Source organism: Marmota marmota, unplaced genomic scaffold, assembly GCF_001458135.2.
Source record: "Marmota marmota marmota unplaced genomic scaffold, marMar, whole genome shotgun sequence".
Taxonomy (NCBI): Eukaryota; Metazoa; Chordata; class Mammalia; order Rodentia; family Sciuridae; genus Marmota; species Marmota marmota.
Genome location: NW_025999977.1, coordinates 7,860,521 through 7,883,287, shown reverse-complemented (window position 1 = coordinate 7,883,287; position 22,767 = coordinate 7,860,521). Strand labels below are relative to the sequence as shown.

The window sequence follows — 22,767 nt, the reverse complement described above, 5'->3', positions numbered from 1 at the left end:
TATAAGAGACAGTATATATATATATATATATATATCAAAATAGTGTGAGGAGCCTTTGCATGCTCACCACACCTGTGCAAAACAGCTGGAATACACCGGCCAATATCAAGGAGCAGGAACACATCTTTTATCAAGAGCCAGTATCACCATTAGATGAGTGTATATGTTAGGGAAGAGTATGCCATTTCATCTGTACTTCACTCCTTACACTCAGACTGCCCTCACTGGTTAAAAAGTGTTTCCACCACAACAAATATCTTCACCCCATATTGTCCCCAAAGTGCCCAAAAGCTTCTGGGAGCTATGGGTAAAGTGCCTGTTGGGCCATCCTACATGCTCTTTAGGGCCTTCTCTGATTAAGCCCTTGGGCTGTGAAGGAAGCCGGCAGTTTTCTGAAGAGTTGTCAGTGGACCCTAGGATAACAGGACTGGAGCTGTGTGGGGCCCTTGCCCAGAAGCATGCCTCCCTGGGAAGTTGGGACTAGTTGCTGCCCACCCAGTCAGGACAACTGAAGAGTATAGTGAGTTTCAAATGACTTTCTTTGTGAGAAGGTGTGTGTTCTAGTGGGTCGGAACAAAGATGCATCTTCACTTAATTTTGCATCCTTTTGGTGACTCATAGAAGTTATATTTCATCCCTTGAGATGATGTAGTTTCCAAAACCTCACCTCTTTTGGTTTCTCCAATAACCCAAAGTTCACAGATGGGGAAGCAGCAGCAGGCAAGCATTTACTAATTTAACCAGGTTTGGTTGAGTGAGGTATCCAGCTGGGGACCTCCCAGTTTCTGCTAATTCTAGATTCTGAGGGTTGGAAGTATGTTTGGTCTTGAGTCATTGAGACAAACCTCATTGCTGAAACTAAAAAGCAGCAAACTCTGGGCAAAGTGACTTACTTTTCTATTTTTCTGTCTGGAAAATGTGATGACTGTCTGCTACTTAAGAAAGAAAATGTTCATCTAAAACATCAAAAACAACCCAAAATTCAGGACATTTCTACTGGGGAAAGAAAAAAAAATGAGGAGGAAGACCATCAGTCAGCTTTTGCAGGGAGGGGTTCAGGTATTCTTGGTTGCAGAGGTCTGTGACCCAGGGAGAAAGTATGGTGTTCAGCTCTGCTGGGCTGGTGGTAACTCAGAGGGTGCCTCAATAGTGTTCTAACTCCAAAATATAAATGGTGGTCATAAAATGGGGGCAAGAGCCAAAATAAAGGAGGGTACCTCATTCCTACTAGCCCCAGAAAGAACTTATTATTTCCTGGTCATGGTTTTCCATCTAAGCCCCTTTAGCTCGTGCTTCTGAAGTGAATATTAACCCAGAGTCATAGCTTAGCAGTCAGTATAGGTTCAACTTCTCAACAACTTGGGCCACACCTGCCTGGGAGGGCTAAGGGAGGCTTTGTCCTGGCTTGTTAGAATAGGTAGTGTTTTATAGCACTTCCAAAGGCCAATTTCATTTAATCCAGCAGCTCATGGATGAAGAAAGGGCAGATGGTATGGTCCTGTTTTACAGGTGAGGAACCTGAGACAGAGAGAGAGGAAGCAATTGTGTTTAAGGTCATGTAGTGGTTTATCAAAAGATGAATTAGGAAACCTATGGGTCTCCGGTCCTACAGTGCAGGGCTCTGTATTTATCATACTCTCTCTTCCCCCAAGTCAACATGTTATAGTAATGTTTCACATTTGTAGTTTAATGTCACCGTCCCAGAAAGATCTGCTTTGGACCAAAAGAGGAACCAGGTCAGTTCTGACTGGGCCAGGTCAGATACCCACTTCCTCCAACCAGGAGTTAAGGATGAGTCCCTTAAATGGAGGAAGATATGCAAAAACTGAAGGAAGGTATGCTCAGTTTTGGTTTCATGCTGAGTGCCTCCGGGGAGGAAACTAGGCCTGAGCCACCTAGAAATGCTTCCTGGGCCTAGAGATTCCTTGGGTCAATTTTTTAAATTTGCTTCCTTCCACAAACCACATGGATGCCGATTTGATATGACTCTGGGCTTATTCTTTGGCAGAGAGAGGCAGGACCCAGTCCTTTCTGCCTGTGGGCAGGTGAATGAAACAAGACTGCCAGGGAATACCTCAGTTATCCTGCATACCCTTGCCTGGCAACTGTCCAGAACTCAAACACCTGGAAGACTAGGAAAATTCCCTGGTGAGTTGGTACAGTTGCCACCAAGGTCTTGTGCTCCAGTTCATGGCCTGTCCTGATGGTGGAGTGCCCAGAACTCCCAAGGGGTCTGTCGTGATTTCTTAACTTATATTTTAAAGATGGATCTACAAGTCAGGGATGAAGCAAATAGATATTCATTCATATGTGTGAGCGTGCGTGCGTATGCGTGCGTGTGTATGTGTTTCACCATATTTTCATTTAATTTTATTACGATTTATATTTCTTATCTATAGTTATCCTATATACTAAGAAAATATACAATTTTGAGGGGTTTGGAGGTTGTTTTTTTTTTTGAGTGATATCAATTTATTTAAGCAAACAATAACATCATATAGACACATACACACACACACACACACACACACATAAACTGTAGTCAGACAACCAAGTCTGAAGCATCAGGTGTGGGATCAGGAACTGTACCATGCAAAGAACAGTTTTCATTGTCTAGTGACCAGGAGACTGACTACACAGTTTTTAACAAAGGGGAATCGTGAGAGTGCCTACCTCACAGGATTGTTTTGAGAGTTAAATGAGTTGTCTGTAAAGCTCTTGGAACAGGGCTGGCCCAATATCTGTTTGCTCTGGCTGTACATGAATCAATAGATGAATGGAAGCTTTCCATCTTCAGAAATAAGGCTTTATGGAAAACTGCAAACTCCTGTTTGGTTTTTTACATAATGTAGACCCAGGAGCTGGATATATAATATGAATTGAATGTGCAAATCTCTTATGTTTTTCATTAATGAATGAATTGATATAAGAATGGACTTTTCTGGTCATTTGGAGGTGGTACCGAGAACAAAAGATTTGAAGTCAGACAGGCCTAGTTGAGAATCTTGCTTCAATCTTGTGCAGTGAGCACATCGCCAAATGCTTAAGCCCTTTTGAGGGATGATCATTATACTTACTACATATTTTTTGTGGGTACATCCTATTTTGCTTACTGTTGGGATTCATTATTCCATAGTCATACATGCACGTAGTATAATCTGATCAACCTCATTCCTATTACCCTCCTTTCCCTGCCCTTTCTCCCTCATCAGCTTGCTCTACTCTACTGATCTCCCTTCTATTTATTTATTTAATCAGTACATTATAATCATATTAAAAGGCAGGATTTAACATTTTAATTCAGAATGTGATTCTTGAGTAACTGGTTTGGTTTTCCCAATGCAATGGATTTGAGATAACAAAGTAAAATGAGAAGTTGGAGTGAGGAGTCTGGTGCTAGAAGCGCAGAGAAGTGATGGCAGTTAACTACTGGCAGGTGGGAGAATGACAGTTTCCTTCTGAACAGCCCAGAGCTCCACTGCCTGGAGTACAGGACTTTCAAAATTGTGTGTGACCCGAGTAATTGACTTGTGACTTCTCATCCAAAACAACGTGGTTTAGGCACCAAAGACAAACAGATCGCCAAGAGACTAGTTATTGTAGAACTTCTTGATCCCCTGCAATGGTTACTAGTTGTGGGTCATGTCCGTAACTCCTCCATTCCTTGGTTTCCTCATCTTTATAAGAGGAATCATGATACTACCTACCTCATAGGATTGTTTTGAGAGTTAAATGAGTTATGTTTGTACAGCTCTTACAACAAGGCTGCTTGCACTTGCTACAACTGGATCAATACAATAGAGAGTTGGGTTTTTCCAGTTGACATGGGCTAATGGTGTTGGCCTTCTTTCCATAGCCTGAGATAAATGGGAAGAAAAGAACTTTTTAGGGGAGTTCCAGATGACTTGAAGCTAAGGAGTCCTTAGGCATTTTGGGAACCACGTGGCATCTAGAGGAGAACTATGGGAAATTTGGAAAATGGAGAAAAGTAAAACTAAACACAGAAGAGCCTTCCATTCTGAAATGGGGCACATCCTCACAGATCCTCACTGACCTTCCAGTTTCTCTTTTCTCTGCCTTACATGTGTGCTCTCCCAAATCAACCTGGGTTTTCAGTGTTTTGTTTTGTTTTTGTTTTTTTTTCCAGCATGTTTTGCACATGCCAGGGAGGTGCTCTACCACTGAGCCACATCCCCAGTCTGGCCTTAGTTTTCTTGAGCTATAAATTGAAGCGATTGAGGCAACTGGCTTCAAACATTCCTTTGGGCTCTAAAGTTCATAATTTTTAAAAGGAGTTCCAGAGGTTAAACTGCAAAGGAGGCAGGTAGTGACAGGGACTGAGCCAGGGCTTCTGTCTGAACTGGTAGCCAGAAGAAAGGCCCTGGGCAGCAAGGATACTGCCATGTACCTCGTAGTCAGTAAGAATTTTTTCTGTTACCTGGTTTTCTAAGTTTTTTTCCCCTAGTGCTCATTTTCCCAATAGTGGACAGTGCTTAGGCCTTTCCCTTCACAGATAGGCAGGATCGACTTACTTGCCTTCCCAAGGATTGGCACAGATATTTATGATGCCTCTCAAGCTGCCAAGAAGACATCTCTTGAGTAGGTGCAGAGAAACCTATTGGAGATTGGGATTCAATATTAGGTTGGAACGGGGCACACAGTGACACACACCCATAATCCCAGTGTGTGGGGGAAGCTGAGGCAGGAGGATTGCGAGTTCAAAGCCAGCCTCAGCAGCTTAGTGAGCCCCTGAGCAACTCAGTGACACCCTGTCTCTAAATAAAATACAAAAAAAGGGCTGGGGATGTGGCTCAGTGGTTGAGTGCCCCTGGGTTCAATCTCCAGTACCAAAAAATACACACACACACACACACACACACACACACACACGCACACATGGAATTACACAGACAAGGGAGTGAATTGTGAATAAATTCTTTGAAGTATTGACCCCACAGGTTGCTTTAACTATGCCTTTGACTTTTTTCCTATAGACAGAATGAAACAAGGATCCAAATTAACAGATTTCTCAGCCTAACTAGATACTGAGAGGAAATAAAACTAGAAGCTCATAATTTAAAAGAAAAAAAAAGTTTTAATTTGACCATTTCTTCTATCAACACAGGAGAATACTTGAATAAGAATGAAAATAACATACACCCAGGGAGATGGTCTGGGTTGTGATTAAGAGCTGGCACTAAAGCCAGCCACCTGGGTTTAAATCCCAGACAAGCCATTTAGCCTCCAGTGACTCAGTTTCCTTCCCTGCAAAATGAGGCTAATAGTAATCCCTCCTCCCCAGAATTACTTGGAGGATTCTACGAGTTAATACTTGAGTGCCTTGCTAGTATTCTAATGTATCCCAGACTCTGGGGACAGGGCTATTTGATACAGAGAGTGAATGCTGTTCTCAGCCTTATTTCCCAAAAGTGTCCCCAGGAGTCCAGCCCTAGCCTTTCTGGCTAGTATCTAAAACTGTATGTGGGCCTGAAAGAGAAGGTAGATCGACACACACATAAACACATACAGCCACCATCAGAGTGTGATTCCACTCTCCCAGCCTTCCCTTGGCTTCCAGACTGGTAGGGGGTACCAAGATCTGAAGGGGGACAATCCTGTTAACTGGTTCTGAAATAATAAACACTATGGCTAATAAATATTTACCAAATATACATACCATGCCATATCCTGTTCTGGAGTCTTTGAAATTTTTATAGATTTAAAGAATTTTTGAACTTAAATAAAAGGAAATACTTCTGGAACAAAAAACTTTTACCTAAGCAAAAGTTAACTATTTTACATTCTTCTCATATAGAACAGGAAAACACATACCACCCCTGACAATAGGACCAGAAGAACAAACGGCACCAGATGTATAAAGAAGGAACATTTTTGAAGTTTTTCACGCTGAGCTGCCTGAGCCCGTACAGCAGCCCCATAGCAGCTCTGCATTTGCTAATTCAGCCCCGCCTCCCACCTGTTTTCCTATTTGTTTTAAGTAATATATCCCGTGATTCTTATAGCACTAGAAAGTTGTCCATTCATTCTGACTTGGATCTCTGGCTTTAGTAGTACCATCTTGGCCTTTATACACATTTTTTCACTTTGACCCACAGTAAAAAGTACATTTTAGGAGCAGGGGGTGGGGCACAGTGATGAGGCACTGTGATCCATCCTTCGCACCACATAAAAATAAATAAATAGAATAAAAAAGTTATGAAAAAAATACAGAATAACAGATGCATTTTTTTTAAAAAAGTATATTTTACATTGTATCCACGTACATAATAACATTCCCCACCCTGACATACAGCAGCTGAAACAGGTTCACCAAACAACATTTTCAGTGTGATACATGCCACTAACTTCCATCCTGTCTAACATGTTTCATCTTTTATAAAATACTGGTTAGCTGGGCACAGTGGCACACGCCTGTAATCCCAGCAGCTCAGGAGGCTGAGGCAGGAGGATTACCAATTCAAAGCCAGCCTCAGCAGCTTAGTGAGCCCCTAAACAACTCAGTGAGAAACTGTCTCTAAATAAAATATAAAAAAAGGTGTGGGGATGTGGCTCAGTGGTTAAGCACCCCTGGGTTCAATCCTAGTACCAAAATAAAATACCTGTTAAAGCCAATAGATTGATTTTGTGATCTACTCATGCTTGAGAAACCTTGGTCTAACACATATGTAGTATTACATGATTCAATTAAATCCCTCAGGATCAAACAACAGAAAGAGGAAGTATTTGCCAACTTGAAGACAAAGATATCCAGAGTTAGAAATCCCCTAACACCCAGGAAGAGGGAGCTATGTGCAAAGTGGAACTTAGGAAGACAATTTGTTCCTACCTTCCAGGCTCTGGGTCTCCTGCACGTCTGTGCCATCCCACAGGACAGACACTAGACACACAAAGCTATTTACATTTAATTAATTTAAATGTAAATAAAAATAATTCAGTTCCTCAATAGCCCCATTCGAAGTGCTCAGTTGCCATTTGTAGAGCACAACTACAAACATCTGTATTGGCCATGCTGGTCTATATGGAGCATCATGGGAGATGGATCAACTTCATGACTCCAAGCTTGGGGGTCCCCATGTGCTGAATGAGGGATCGCCTCCAGAATCGTTTCCAGCTCCATATCTCTAATTTTGAAAGTCCATAAAGTTACTGTGTGAATATGAGCAGTTGGGAGGAGTCCCTGGAGACAGAGCGTTGGGGAACAGAACGCTTGGCTGGCGAGCAGCTAATCATTTCATACAGGAGAGTTCAAGGGAAGGAAGAGCCAGAGGTCACAGCCGCGTGTGTGTTGGAAAGATGAGGCTAAGAAGAAATCAGAGGATGTGCTTTCCTCCTGCCGCCCGGGCTCCTATCTGCTGCTCCTGATCCCCGATAAACCCAGGTGTCAGGTGAATGGAATGTGCTTTTTTGGTGGGTGTTTGGGCTTTGGCTCACTGCCCCTAGGAAAGTCCTTCCTAGAAATTGATATCTGAAAACAGTTCAGCTGTCTCATGGAGTGTGTTTTTAAGTTGCGGAATCTCCTCAGTTTTCACTCTCTTCACTTTTTAAGCAGTTTTGAGGTATGATTTGTATACTGTAAAAGGCATCCATGCAAGGTACAGTGGGTTTTGAAATAGTTAACCCACGTAACCATACCACAATCAAGATATTGAATGAGCTGGGAGCGGTAGCCCATGCCTATCACTATAGGAGGCTAAGACAGGAGGATCAAAAGTTTGAGGCCAGCCTGGGCAACTTAAAAAAAAAAAATCAGTCTGGTGATGTAGCTCAATGGTACAGCACCCCTGAGTTCAATTTTTCCCTAGCCTCGAGTTACTAATGGGCTTTTTATCACTGTCAATTAGGTTTTCTTTTTCTAGAGTTTCATATCAGTGGGATCATTCAGTATGACGCCTCTCTTTGGCACAATGCTGTTGCAATTATCCATGTTATCATGCATGTCAATAGTTGGTTCCTTTTTATTGCCAAGTGGTATTCTATTGTATGGATTTATCTTAGTCTGTTTATCCATTCATCTGTGATGGACACTTAATTTGGAGCTCTTAAGAATAATGCTATCATGTGTATGCACTCTCTGTGCAGACATTTATTTTCATTTCTCTTGGGTAAATATTCCAGGAGTAGAATTACTGGGTCATATGGTAAACGTATGTTTAACTTTATCAGTAACTGCCAAAAATGCATTGTATTCTTCTTAAGAATTTAATTTTTTTTGGCACGAGCTGCTGTTTTGCCTAAAGTATTGCCTGTACCCCTCTGTTTCCATTAGATCTTGTCTTGGTCTGAAAACAAGTTCAGGGTTAGGGTACACAATAAAAGGACCAGTCAGGACAGAGAAGGATTTAAGCAAATAGTGTTGTGCTTTTTGGAAAAGAGTACATTACCAGGCTGTGAGAAAGACTGTACTCTAGGATAATAAATGTGTGGGATTTTAAGCTACTAATGGTAATTTGTTTTGTAACAATAGACAACTAATACACTATCCCACACAGTTAATGAGATGCAAAACTACTTCATTAGAATACTCAGGGCCCTCTCACAGGGATTGAGGAAACATCTCAATCCCTGAAGGATGTGAGGAATTTGCAGGGGAAAGTGTTCTCCTTGGAAAGGTAGATGTTTTTGAACTTAGCTGTTTCCTTAATTTACCTGTCCTCATAGAGAGAGAACCCTGTCACTAGCTCAGTCTGGGAACTACTGAGAGTTGGATGTAGAACAAGGAAACTTTGGCATGGAGCACTTTATGCTTCTGAATAGAGGAGCAAACAAAAATGTTACACCAAACCTAGCCCACAAGATTGAGATAGGTTAGAGAGTTGTTTTGTAATGGCAATAATAGGCAAATGTTGCTCTTCACCTATATACCAAAGACTAGCCAATGCAAGTTGCTAGTCTCCCCCCACACACCTTTTTTTAAAGTAAATATATATATGATAAGAATCAAATTTCTGATCACAATTTTGCAACCGTTAATTCAGCCAAAGATCACCTTTTTTCAGCTTAAATGCAGGCATGTACTTGCTCGTCTTCTCTAAGTATGTTAAAAGCAATTCAAGTTTTATAGGTAAGTTTGGGAAATGCTATGTTGCAGCCTCTAAATGCTGGCCATCCTGTAAGAGGGCCCTGAGTATTCTAATGAAGTAGTTTTGCATCTCATTAATCTTGTGGGCTGGTGTATTAGTTATCTATTACTGCAGAACAAATTACCATAAATGTAGCAGCTTAAAATCCCACACATTTATTATCCTAGAATATTTGTGGTCAGGAATCTTGTCATTCTGTTTCAGTCTCTTACAAGGCTACAATCAAGGGTTGGGCGAGTGCTGGTGTCTCATCCAAAGGCCCAACTGAAGGATTCATTTCAGAGGTCACCTGCTGGTTGGCAGAATTCAGTTAGTTGAAGTTTGGGCTGGTTGCCTTGGTTCCTAGTTGGATTTTGGCTAGAGGCCATCAGCAGTTTCTTGTCACGTAGGCTTTTCTGACAGCTGCTTGCTTTCTCGAAATATGCAATCCCAGAAGACAATCAGGAGACTCAATAGCAAGATGGAAGCTAAAATTTTAGGTAATCAAATCATGGAATGAACATTCCATCACCTTGGCTGCATACTGTTGGTTAGAAGCAGGTCACCAACCCTACTACACACTCAAGGAGAGAGGATTACTTAAAGGTGTGACTACCAGGAAGCCAGCTTAGATTCTTCCTGCCATTGGGTAACAGCCAAACCTGTCAACCTCTGAGACCCAGTGCACCCCAGCAAACACTCCAATGACAGAAGTAAGAATCAGTGGATAAATCTGACACAAATTATAAAGGATGAGTCTGAGTCTTTTGCTCTTCTAGACTTCTTCTCCAGATTTAATTAGGTAAAGTAAGAGCAGGAAGGAATTGAGTTGTTAACAAATCTTGGTAACATTGATCCAAGTTTTTGTAGATGAGCACCAGAAATTAAAAAAAAATAAATAAACAACAACAAAAAAAAGAATAACAACAATCCCATATTATTCTTGCAGGAAGTGGGTAGAACAAATAGACTGTCGGCTGGAATATAATTTCTTGTATATCAAGACCAGTAACTTACTGAGTCTAATCCAACAGAGGCACTCAATAAAATGTGTTTATATGAATAGACTTTGGATCCAGTCAGTTCTATTGATCTTCTTTTGTAACAAATACTTTATAATAACCTATAATAACCCTAAAATGAAATCCAAAAATAGAATTCACCTACCCAAATAATTTCAAAACTTCAGAATGACTTAACTAATATAAAAGATAAAAGAAAAATAATTGTGATTAAAAAAAAAAATAATGTGTTTCAATATGTAGATTCTCCAAAACAAAGGGGTTAGATGATTGCTCCTGGATTAGTAATCGCTGCTAATGAGTTAGTTGTGAATGCAAGCGGATATTTAATGCTGGGGCATGGTATTAGGGACTCAGATCTACAATTTACCATTAGTGGTGTAATTTTCTAGGAAGACGGATATTTCTTGGAACTTTCTGAACAAAACAACAACAACAAAAAAAATCATCCGGGGCTGGGGATGTGGCTCAAGCGGTAGCATGCTCGCCTGGCATGCGTGCGGCCCGGGTTCGATCCTCAGCACCACATACCAACAAAAATGTTGTGTCCAATGATAACTAAAAAATAAATATTAAAAAAAAAATCATCCCATAATTTCTACAGAAATTGCATTCCTGGAAAATTCAGTGTATGTTCAAGGTGTGCAAAAATAAACCTCCCACCCCCACCCCGCAAAAAATGAACTCTTCTTGTGGAGCTAGTCCAGGCTCACATAATTATATATAAGGTTTTTATCTACAGGTATGTCATGCAGGACATTGAAAACTATAAGGGCCTTGAGACAATTATTGTACAGGACTGCATTGCACTTATCAGGATAAATGCCTGGGACCTAGGATAAATGCCTGGGACCTGGCATTTCCCCAAACACACCCTCCCCCCAAGTTGCAGAAATGGCTGTCCATTATTGCAACAGCAAAAGACCCCTAGGATTTTGCTAGTAGGCAGGATCTCTTGCCATTGTAAACCACTACAAAGTAATGTAGTTATCAAGACTTGTTTGGACTCAGTTAAACCTAAAGATCAAGGAGTGTTGCACTCAGGCTATGGATGTTGCTCAGTGGTAGAGCACTTGCCTAGAGGTGGAGCACTTGAGTATTGTGGTCAAGCAGCTGAGGCATAGTTGGAGTGTTTGGGTCTAGAAAGAACTAAAGTACTTACTGAGGGTGGAAGGAGAAACAACACCAAGTGAGGCTGTTAGAAATGGCCATCTTAAGCCAGATGAGGTGGCACACACCTGTAATCCCAGCAGTTCGGGAGGCTGAGGCAGGAGGATCACGAGTTCAAAGCCAGCCTAAGCAACTTAGTGAGGCCCTAAGTAACTTAGTGAAACCCTGTCTCTAAATAAAATATTAAAAAGGGCTGAGGATATGGCTCAGTGGTTAAGCACCCCTGGGTTTAATCCCTAGTACCAAAAGAAAGAAATGACCATCTCAAAGCAGACACTTTAAACACTGAATCTTTTTCTTTTCACACTGAATTTTAAGAATACTGACAAAATGCTTTCTTTTTCTTACAGAAACCTGTTTCCTTCCAATCTTGTGGTTGCAACATTCCGTACGGTAAGGTTTGATCCTTTGCCAAATATATGAAACTCTGATGGAGGAGAAATATAAATTGCGGCTCTAGAGTTAGGTAAAGTAAGAGCAGGGCGGGATTGTGTTGTTAACAAATCTTGGTAACATTGACCCAAGTTTATAGATGAGCACCTGAAATAAAAAAATAAACAAAAAAATAAAGAATAACAACAACAAAAACTTTCCCTACAATGTCCCCAAAACACCCACATCTTTTATAGCTAAAAAATAACCCAAATCACATGTTGGAGAGATCTTAAATATTTTAAAATTTTAAAAATACAAAAATTTTTCTTATTGGAAAGGTAATATGTACTCATTTCAAAAATAAATAAATAAAATTTTTAAATGTGGAAGAAAACAAAAACCACCCATAGTTACTACTAGAAATATCCATTATTAACATTTTGTTATATGTCCTTCAGATATGTTTTTTCTATGCATGTACACATTTAAAAATAAGTATGCTATAGGGGCTGGGATTGTGGCTCAGTGGTAAAGCCCTCGCCTAGCACACATGAGGCACTGGGTTCAATCCTCAGCACCACATAAAAATAAAATAAAGGTACATGTCCACCTATAGCTAAAAATATATATTAAAAATTGGCAGAAAGAGTATTATAAAAAATTAAGTATGCTGTACCTATTGTTAGTAGATGTATATACTATACATACTGCTTCATAACTTGTTCTTTTTTTTTAATGCTTTTTTTTTAATGCTGGGGATGGAACCCAGTGCCTCATGCATCCTAGACAAGCGCTCTACCTCTGAGCTACATTCCCAGCCCTGCTCTTTTAAACTTGCTCTTTTTAAAACAATACATGATCAGCATTTTCCCATATAGATAAATATCCCCCTGCATAATGCTAATGGCTATAGAATATGCTGTGTTAGTTAGTGCAGTTTCCCTCCATGTGTCCCCTGCTGATAGACATTCAGGTTGTGACTCGTTTTTTCCCCTGTTTTTAGCAAAGCATCAAAATACACTCCTGTGGCCTTTCTTGACAGAGAAGGACCATAAAGGTTAGATTAGGTGGTCTAATCCTTTGCTTTTTTTAGCAAAGACTTTTCTGTTTCCACTTACAACCTCTCACTTTTGTTGTTTTTTTAATCTGCATACAAGCACAGAAGCAACTTATATATATAATGTGAGGTAGCAGAAAAAAAATAAATTTATGGAGCTTTCAGTGCCTGTCACAGAGTAGGTGGGGTCAGTTTTAACCATGGGACAACTGAACACCTCTGCCTCTCTGAGCCCTTGTTAAATCAAAGCTGGTGAATCCAGAACTCATCGGAGGTTGCCAGGTCTTTACCTCTGAATGGGCTCCTCCAGACAGTTCTGAAGCCAAGAACCCTTGGTAGGGATCAGAAAGGCATAGGCTCTAACAGATTCTACTCAGCAGTATGGACTGCCATGGGGAGGTTCCTGTGGGCACCATGCAGAGGTGTGCAAGGTCAACCAACTATAGGACCAACCCTGCAGAGATATCTCACTTCTAAATTGTGAGTCTCCTGAAAGACTCAAAACAGCAAACATCATTTGGCCTAAAGTCCCTTGCTTTAGAAAGCATAGGCTCAAGCTAGATTAGAAACAGATGCTAAAGAGCAGTCACACTCAAATAAGTTCTGAAATAAAATGAGGCATAAATAAATTAGTGAAAATAAAGTGACACATTTAAAAGTAAAATTTGACCTTATGGAATTAGTGCCAAGATTCTTTAAATAACATGAAGTCTCAGCTGTTGGAAATATCAAACTATCAGCAGGAAATTGAGCACATCTTCTCCAACCCATTGCCCAAGGAACAGAAGGAAATTCTCCCTGTTTCCTTGGGTCCCTAAGTAACCCAGAGGCCTCTTGAAGGACATGCTGCCTTGGTCTTAATGTAAATTCTGTGCGTTTTCATCAAGCCAACCAAGTCCCCGGTGCTCAGTGCAAGTCATGCTGGAGGAGGGAGAGACCTGGCCACTCCCTGGGTTCCTCTGGGTGGGGCTCAGCCTGGGCACTAACCATGAGTTTTTGTTCCTTTTTTTTTTTTTTTTTTATAGTACGCGACTGATTATAAAATGGTGACTCACAACACCAGCTTTGGAAATGTGACCCGTGAAAAGGTAAAGCTCCCTACAAAGTCACTTGTGTAGAATATTCATAAAGCAAATAATGTTTCTTAATTAAGGAACAGTTGAGATGTGTCTTTTTCTCAATAGGGTTGAAAACTTTGTGGTTTGAATGGACTAGTTAAAGCTAACAAGTTAGGTTTGCTTCTTTGGTTATTTGTGAACATGGCCAACTGCACTTGTGGTACCTGTGGTACTAAATCCTTGGAGGATCTGTGAGGTACTTTATAACACCCCCTCTGCTATTCTGAAATACAATGAAAAGCTGATTCAACCAATTCCTACACATAAAACTTTTTAAAAATAACATAATATAAGGAAGAAATAAAAAAAATGTGTGAGAAAGCAATCTATATTTCACCATGTAAATGCACAATTATAAGACATAATGAAGTTTTCAGATATTTGCATCTACTCAAAATGAATAAATTTGGCTTTAAAATGTGAGATGGAGCTGGGCCTGGTAGCAGATTCCTATAGTGCCAGCTAACTACTCAGGAGGGTAAGGCAGGAGAATCTCTTGAGCCCAGAAGTTGCCCAGGATAGCCTGGGCAACATATTGAGATCCCATCTCTAAAAAATAAATAAATAAATAAATAAATAAAAGCAGCGAGACAGAACTCAACTAAACATTGTTGCAGTTTGAAATAAGTGCTAAAAATTTTTGTAGCCATGTATGGAATTCACCTGAATATAGATAGACAGCAACAACATCAGATTGACATTGTGTTGTACTAGTGACTTGAATAAAAGCACTTTGACCACTGGTGATACAATTTTCTGAAATAAAAAACAACATTACAACAAAACAGTTTTCCTGTGTTTATATCAACTTGATATTCTTTGGAAGTCCATGTATGTTAAAACTGTGCAGAAAAAAAAAATAAGCTATTTATGTATAAAATGGAGTTAGCTAGAGCTCAGATCCATAAATAGGATTTCCCCATCTCCCCCTGTGTGAATGTCTGGTGGGATGCTCAGAAAACTGTGGGGTGTATGAGAGTCTGCACTTTGTTTTAAAATATGTAAAGGCCTTTCAGGACATTTATCATTCTTAATATCCTTGTCTACTATTTACTAGTAGGACATCACAAATGCCTATCAGAGTACCCCCCCCCCCATAAAACTACCCTGTTCATTAATATTGGTTTAATCAGCAGTCCTTAATTTAAAAGGCCAGAGAGGGTGGTTGGACCTCTCTGCCAATCCCTGATTGCCACAGCCGGGTTCATTAGGATATGGGCTGTCTAGGTGGGCTTACCTCTGCATGCCACCTTCATGGTATATAAACTCCTTTGACATGTCATTTGAGTCTTAGGACAACCTGGTGAGGTAGGATTTATTAGTCCCACTATAAATTCTTGAAAGGATGGTCTTCTAAGGTTGATCAAGACTATTCATAAACAAGAGCACTGTGTGAATCCCAGAACATTGTCTCTGCAGTGTCTTCGAATTTTGACAAACCTTGAAGGCATTCACTGGCTGCTCAGATTTCCCCCTGGAAATGCTAGTGACTCTCAAGCACCCCCTGCCACCTGACATACCCTTACTTTCACTATAAATTTAATCCAGTAATGAAAAGAGTCATTCTTTGAGACAGGAACAGTGTGTCCATGCTAGTTCAAGGCTTTCAGGAACCCTGTGATTAAAGATTGTATAAAGATTAAGTCATCTTTGTCCCCCAAGGATGAGATGTTGGTGACAGAGTGAGAAGTCGGGGACTCAGAAACACAAGGTCTTGTGGAAAGTCTCCTGCCCTGACCCATGCCCTATATTCCTTGCCTACTTTGATCCCATATTAACAACTCACTATAAATACCTCCTAGGATTTTGTTGAATAGTCATTAATTCATTAAACAGTGATTTACTTGGCAGCCACTCTGTGCCATTTGTGGGCACTAGACCACAGGCATTGCTCAACATAGGAAAGGCCGGGCTCTTTCACAGCTAACACTCTAGTGGAGGAAACCATATAAAAAATACATATGGGGGGCTGGGGATGTGGCTCAAGTGGTAGCGCGCTCGTCTGGCATGCGTGCGGCCTGGGTTCGATCCTCAGCACCACATACCAACAAAGATGTTGTGTCTGCCGATAACTAAAAAATAAATAAATATTTTTAAAAAATACATATGGCCACTAGAAAATGAAGCAGGGCACATAAACATACAGGGAAAGTGTGTTTATGTGTACCAGGTGATGGTGAGGTGTGCCATCTTAGCCAGAGTGGTCAGGGGGACCTGATGAGAAGGAGGAGATAAAGGGAGGCTGGTGGGAAGGGTCATATAGTCAATAGGAACAGAATATGCAAAGGCATACCAGCAAGAGGCACAGCTCTGGGTGCAACTCTGGCTGTATCTCTGCCTATGTCTACTCTCCTATCCCCACCCAATGCTGTTTGCCAAGGTGTGTGCAAACATCTTGCTGCAAAACACCTGCTTTAAAGATGGGAGTCATTTCTTTGGAAAAATTGTTGTTATTGCCCTCAAGTTCAGAAATCCAATTCCTTATCTGGAATTACCTGACCTCAAACACCATACCTGGGAATGGCAGGTCTACTAAAACCAACTTTGGATTAGCAGATGAATTCTCTGGTTGCATTGATTCTCGGTCCTTGATTCCAGTTAAGATTTGGGACATGGATAAAAAAATGTGGGTTGATAGCCCCGAGGTCACTACCAAGTGTTAGCCCTACAGCTCATAAAATCCTGGAAGCGTTCACTTCTCTAGAGATGCCCCCCCACCCCCCACACACACAAGTTATCAGTAGAGCACGTAATACAACCCAAGCTTTCTTCCTCCCCAGCTCTTTAACCTGTAGCCTGGTAACTTTAACAGACCAAGTCCCAGGAGAAAATAGTGATATTCAGAAGATATTCAGATATTCTTATTGTCTTTGGTATCATTACACCATTTGTAAGGAGAACCCTGTCTAGATGAAATTAACCTAGAATGATCTCCAACAAAATATCCCATTAAAAAAATAATAATGGCAAATTCTTGTTAGTTTTCATTTGCCAAACACAGTCTAGGTGCTTTACATTTATTAATATACTGAATCTTCAGCCTTCTATGCTAGCTACTATGATTGTCCCCGTTTTGTAGATGGGGCACTGAGGCACAGAGAGAGTTAACTTACTTAACACTCACAACTAGCAATTGTAATGTAAGTCAAGCTCCAAAGCCAATGCTCCGTAATTATTATTTCTACTGTTACTCTATAAGTCATATAGATGTCACTGATATATTTCAGTATAAACAAAAGCACTGGATATGGTGATCATCATCCTATATTTCAACTTTTCTATTAATTTTGAAATGTTTTGTGATGAAAATTTGGAAGAATGCCAGGCATATTAGCACACACCTGCAATCCCAGCTACTCGACAGGCTGAAACAGGAGGACTGTTAAGTTTGAGGCCAGCCTAGGCAATTTAGTGAGACCTTGCCTCAAAATAAAAAGGGCTGGGGATATAGCTCAGTGGTAGAGCACGTGCCCAGCATGCACAAGGCCCTGGGTTCTGTCTCCCCAGTTCCACAAAAAAGGAAAGAGAGAAAAAGAGAATAAATAAAAACAACCCATCAAGGTGGTTGTCCAACCATCCTTGAACACATCCGATGACAGGAAGCTCACTACTTTATAATTGAATCTGTGCCATATGTATTTGAACTCTTCAGAGTTAAAGAGGTAAAATTTTTACTTGTTCATTTTCTGCATCCTCAAATACTATCTCCCCTCAGGTTTTTTTATTCATAAAACCACTAAAGAAAAACCATTAAAGAAAATAATGAGCCTTTTATCACTCGGGATAGTCTGATGGAAATGTCAAGCAAATACACCCTAAATTCTCTCTCTTCTGTTGTGATGTGAACTTAGACCCATTCTGTCTCCTCTGATCCCGCAGATTCCCTATGCCACTGAGATTGAAGGAATGAACATTTTAGGATTGGTTCTCTTTGCCCTGGTGTTAGGGGTGGCCCTAAAGAAACTAGGCTCCGAGGGAGAAGAGCTCATCCGCTTCTTCAATTCCTTCAATGAGGCAACAATGGTGCTGGTGTCGTGGATTATGTGGTGAGTGTCACCCTGCCACTTCCTCTTATCTCGTTTCCCCTGACATCCAGGAAAGAATCCAACTTTGCTATTCTAGTTTTCCCGTAGGGCCACCTGGCCCAGAGATCTTTTGTGGTTGGTGGACCTCAGGCCAGTCTTGGTACATGGTAGAGATGGCTTCTCCTCTTATCCAGGACCTAGGGAATTAGGTGTGCACCATAGTTACCAGTCACCCCTGCAGTGCCCCCACTGACCCTTGGTGACTTTGTCACTATGATCCATTTAGGAGTTTCCACCATTGACCCATGCCATGTGCTCTGTCCATATCATCTTATAGAGCTTTGAATTTGTCATCTGTCACATAAAATAAGCCTGATTTATCTCAAAATGATAGACTTCTAATTTCCAAGAGACCTTTCACTATAGTATTTCACAACATGGAGGACCAGCCGAACTTCACCCCAGGCATGAAAAAACATGTAAAACTTGGAATGGTATTTTGTTCATAAGTTTTTATTTCATAGATTACTTTTTGTGAGAATATCAAAAGAAGAATGATTATTGAGTAAAAAGAACAATAGATTGATTCCTGGCTAAAAAAGTAAAAAGTTTGACCAGCTCACTCAAAACAACTCAGGAATCATGTCAATTCCAATGCTCAGACCTCATAAGTTAGCTGGGTATGGTGGGACGTGCCTGCAATCTCAGCAGCTCCAGAGGCAGAGGCAAAAGGATCGAACCATTGAGGCCAGCCTCAGCCTCACAGCTTCACAAGGCCCTAAGCAACTAAGTGAGACCCTGTCTCAAAATAAAAAATAAAAAGGAATGAGGATGAAACTCTGGTATCAAAATAAATAAATAAATAATGAGAGAGAGAGAGACCTCATAAGCTTTACTTGGAATTTCCCCCAAGCCAGACCTCTGTGGCTTTTAGCTTTAACCCATTAGTTGTTAAGAACTAGTTTATCCTTTCTTGCACAATGTCCTTATTGTCAAACCCTTAAAAAATCCCAGAACTCTTTCTCAATCAAATGGGACTGGGTGATAACTGGACTGGTTTTCAGAGATCTTTGAAACATAGAGGCCAAATCTAAAGCACCCCCTTCCCCCACACCAACAGTGGTGTTCCTCTTGCTCCATCCAAGGACCCCAGAGCCTGCCTCTGTTCATTGCAAACACTCCACTTCGTATGACTGCAGTTGTCTCGGGGAGACACTGGTATTTTCAGAAAGGAAACTTTTCTTTTATCAGATGTCAAGTTCTTTTCTTGGCTTATTTTTTGACTCTAAAATTCTTCCAAAGTTTGGACTTAAAAAAACCCTATGCAAGAAAGTATTATTCCCAGTTTAGAACATTTGTTTTTAGTCTGGAAACTCATTGAGTCATTCCTTCAGTTTGATGTGCCAGTTATGTAAGTAGGTTTTCGGTGAGGCAGATCTTGCAGGGTATCTAGCTGCAGAGGGAGATCAGCTGCCCAGGAAGCACAGGTCACATAGCACTGGAGTGTCATATGACCTCAGATGGTCAAGGATCTCAACCACACATGAGAGGGATCTTCAGTAGAAGCCCACTCTAAAACCACAGCAGCTGCCTACTCACCCTATGTATTCACAGAAATAACTTCTAGATGAACCAACCATACACACAGTCAGCAACCTTTGCAAGCTATACAGTTTCTGTTGCAATAACCCAACTCTTTCATTGTAAAGTGAAAGAAGCCAAAAGTAACTTATAATAAATGGTTGTGAATGTGTTTCAATAAAACTTTAGTTACAAACGTTTACGCTGCCAACTCCTGGATAAAACTAATCAGGAAGAAGAAAAAGAAGAATCCTCTAAAAATATTTGAAGGAAATATATGGATAGGGAAAGTCTACCTAAGCAACATACAAAAAACAAAAGCATTTTTAAAAGCTTCTAAACTTGAACACGTCAGAGTCCAAAGAGTTTGCATGCAAAAGATACTTTGAACAAAGTTAAAAGTCAAGACACTTATTGGAAAAAAATAATAATAACATATTACATACCATGTATAGAGAAATAAAGAGTTCTGTTACTGAAAAAGAAAAAGACTGAAGACACTATTAGAAAATGGACAAAATATTTAAGCAGGCAGTTTATCACAGAGGAGAGCTGAATGACCAGTAAACATTTTTTTAAATAGTTTTAATTGTAGATGAACACAATACCTTTATTTTATTTATTTATATGTAGTGCTGAGGATCGAACCCAGTGACTCACACATGCTAGGCGAGCGCTCTTACCACTAAGCTACAACCCCATCCCACTAGTAAACATTTTAAGGGAGGCCCAACCTCATTAGAAATCAGGGAACTAAGGACTGGGGTTGTGGCTCAGTGGTAGAGCACTTGCCTACCATATGTGAGGCACTGGGTTCAATTCTCAGCACCACATATAAATAAATAAGATAAAGGTCCATCAACAACTAAAAGACATATTAAAAAAAAAAAAAAAAATTAGGGAACTAAAAAAAAAAGAAATGAGGTAGATGTCTAAGTCCTGACATGAGAGGATCTCAAAGGCATAATGCAGGGTGAAGAATCAATAAATGTACAGATTTAAATCCATTCCTATATACCTTAATGCATAGGAAGTTAGCATGACTATCTGAGGTGGAGTCTGGCTTGGCAATTTTATCTACAGAGGATTTTAGTCTAATTTATAATGTTTTAGTTTTTTGAAGGGAAAATGTGTTCATGTATTACAACGAGGATTTAAAATTAATATCACTACTTAGAATATCTCTAGAAAGAAATCTGGGCATTGACTGTCCCCAGTGGGTACTTAAGGGATAGAAATAAGAGATTTCATACTGTTGACCCTTTTGTACTCCTTGAAAGTTGAACTCTGAAACATTATTACATATATAATTAAAAAATTTTTTAAAAATCAATAGTCCTACCATGAATACTCCATGTGTGTATGTCACAGTGCATTTTACTGACATGTATAACTAAAAAGAATATATAATAAAAAGAAAACAAACAATTAAGTTCTTCCTGAATTGCTATTATAATTTTAAAAACTGACGTTTGTTCTTTGCAGCTCCCATAATTCATTCCTTCCCTTTTTGCCTTTAAAAAAATCTTCACGTTCTAGAAGTGTTCCCAGAGTGTCATTGTTACTGACTTTTTCCCACGGGATCATGTTTGCCAAACCACAAAGAATGTAAAATTTCACAGAAGGGAAAATCTGGCTCGATTTTGTATCACAGCAATTCTGTGAAATAAATGTTAGCCTTCCGTGTTTCTACGTTCTCAGAAGGAGCCGGAACAAAAGCTGAAAGTCAAGCTCACAGTCCCAGGGGCTTTGATCTTGAGTCCCTGGCTTTCTGCTTGGGAGCCCCTGTGGTTAGTAGTATCCATCTGTTAAGAGCACGTGTCTTGGCCTGGGGATATAGCTCAGTTAGTAGAGTGCTTTTCATATACACAAGGCCCTGGGTTCAATCCCCAGCACCCCACACACACACACACACACACACACACACACCCCATATGTCTCCAAGAGAAAGAAGTCTGGGCTCTGGTGCTGACTCCAATCCCTATGGTAAGTGATCAACTTTGTTTTACTCAGTCTCAACCAGTAAGATGATCATGATCTACCCCCATGCTCTTCTGTGCTCAGAGTTATCCTAGAGCAAGATGAAGATGTCCTGGTTGAAAGTTCCTGCATTCTGTATTAGGATTAGGAAGGGCCGTCATCTCTCAGCCCCTCCTTATCGCCTTCCTAATGAGTACCTTGTGCTTATTCCCTAGGTATGTACCTCTGGGCATCATGTTCCTGGTCGGAAGCAAGATTGTGGAAATGAAGGACATTATCGTGCTGGTGACCAGCCTTGGGAAATACATCTTCGCATCTATATTAGGCCATTTTATTCACGGAGGAATTGTTCTGCCACTTGTTTATTTTGTTCTCACACGAAAAAACCCATTCAAATTCCTTCTGGGCCTTCTCACACCCTTCGCAACAGCATTTGCTACCTGCTCCAGGTGAGTGGGCTTGGAGGGCTTTGGCTGCTCCAGCCATATCAGTATGGAACCAGGTGAGATCAGGGAGACAGATGCACAAACAGTTCTTTTTCTTCTTGTGCACATTTTGTACTACAAGGCAATATGTGATCCTTGAGAAAATTTGGAACAGGTGAATCCAAGAAAGTAATACCACAGGTAAATGCAGGAAGTAACTGGGAGTCGGGAGGTGAGAAAGCCTGTGTTATGCCAGAAACTTGGAAACAATTCTGTGTTTTTCTTCTTATTTCAAGGGAGGAAAGTCAGAAACTAAGATAGTACTCATTGCTGTGTTCCAGGATCTGAGATGAGTGATGTATTAGCCTGGTCTGAAGGAACTGTTCTTATCGTTCGTGGGTTGTTTTTCCATTTCTAGTTCAGCGACCCTTCCTTCTATGATGAAGTGCATCGAAGAAAATAACGGTGTAGACAAGAGGATAAGCAGGTTTATTCTCCCCATCGGGGCCACTGTGAACATGGACGGAGCTGCCATCTTCCAGTGTGTGGCCGCGGTGTTCATCGCCCAGCTCAACAACGTGGAGCTGAATGCAGGACAGATCTTCACAATCCTGTAAGCTCAGTATTCTTTCCCTCATTTGGGGCCTGGATTAAAACCTGAGGTTTTTCTTGTGATTTCCTTCAAAAAAGTTTATTGCAACTCAACATCTCATTTGCGAAGTGTGGACAGTTTGGATTCATAAGAGTCATCCTTCAGTAGTAATCTTGGGGGGCATTAGTTCTAGGACCACTCCCCTATAATCCCCACAACCCCCTGCCAATCACAGATACCAAATTCCATCAAACTCAAGCCTCTTACATAAAATGGTGTAGTATTTGCACCTAACCTAAACACATTTTCCAATTTTTTTTTTTTTTCTTTTTTTTTTTTTTT

At 40.5% G+C, this 22,767-nt stretch overlaps 1 protein-coding gene across 1 annotated transcript in view; it reads left to right on the top strand.

Moving 5' to 3' along the window:
- The window catches only part of Slc1a4 (solute carrier family 1 member 4), a 30,023-nt gene that overhangs the window by 974 nt on the left and 6,282 nt on the right, over positions 1 to 22,767 (top strand). The window contains exons 2-6 of the mRNA XM_015479602.2: positions 11,623 to 11,665; positions 13,730 to 13,792; positions 17,702 to 17,868; positions 21,624 to 21,857; positions 22,252 to 22,446. Coding sequence (XP_015335088.1) covers positions 11,623 to 11,665; positions 13,730 to 13,792; positions 17,702 to 17,868; positions 21,624 to 21,857; positions 22,252 to 22,446 — 702 coding nt within the window. The remainder of the gene's footprint in view (positions 1 to 11,622; positions 11,666 to 13,729; positions 13,793 to 17,701; positions 17,869 to 21,623; positions 21,858 to 22,251; positions 22,447 to 22,767) is intronic.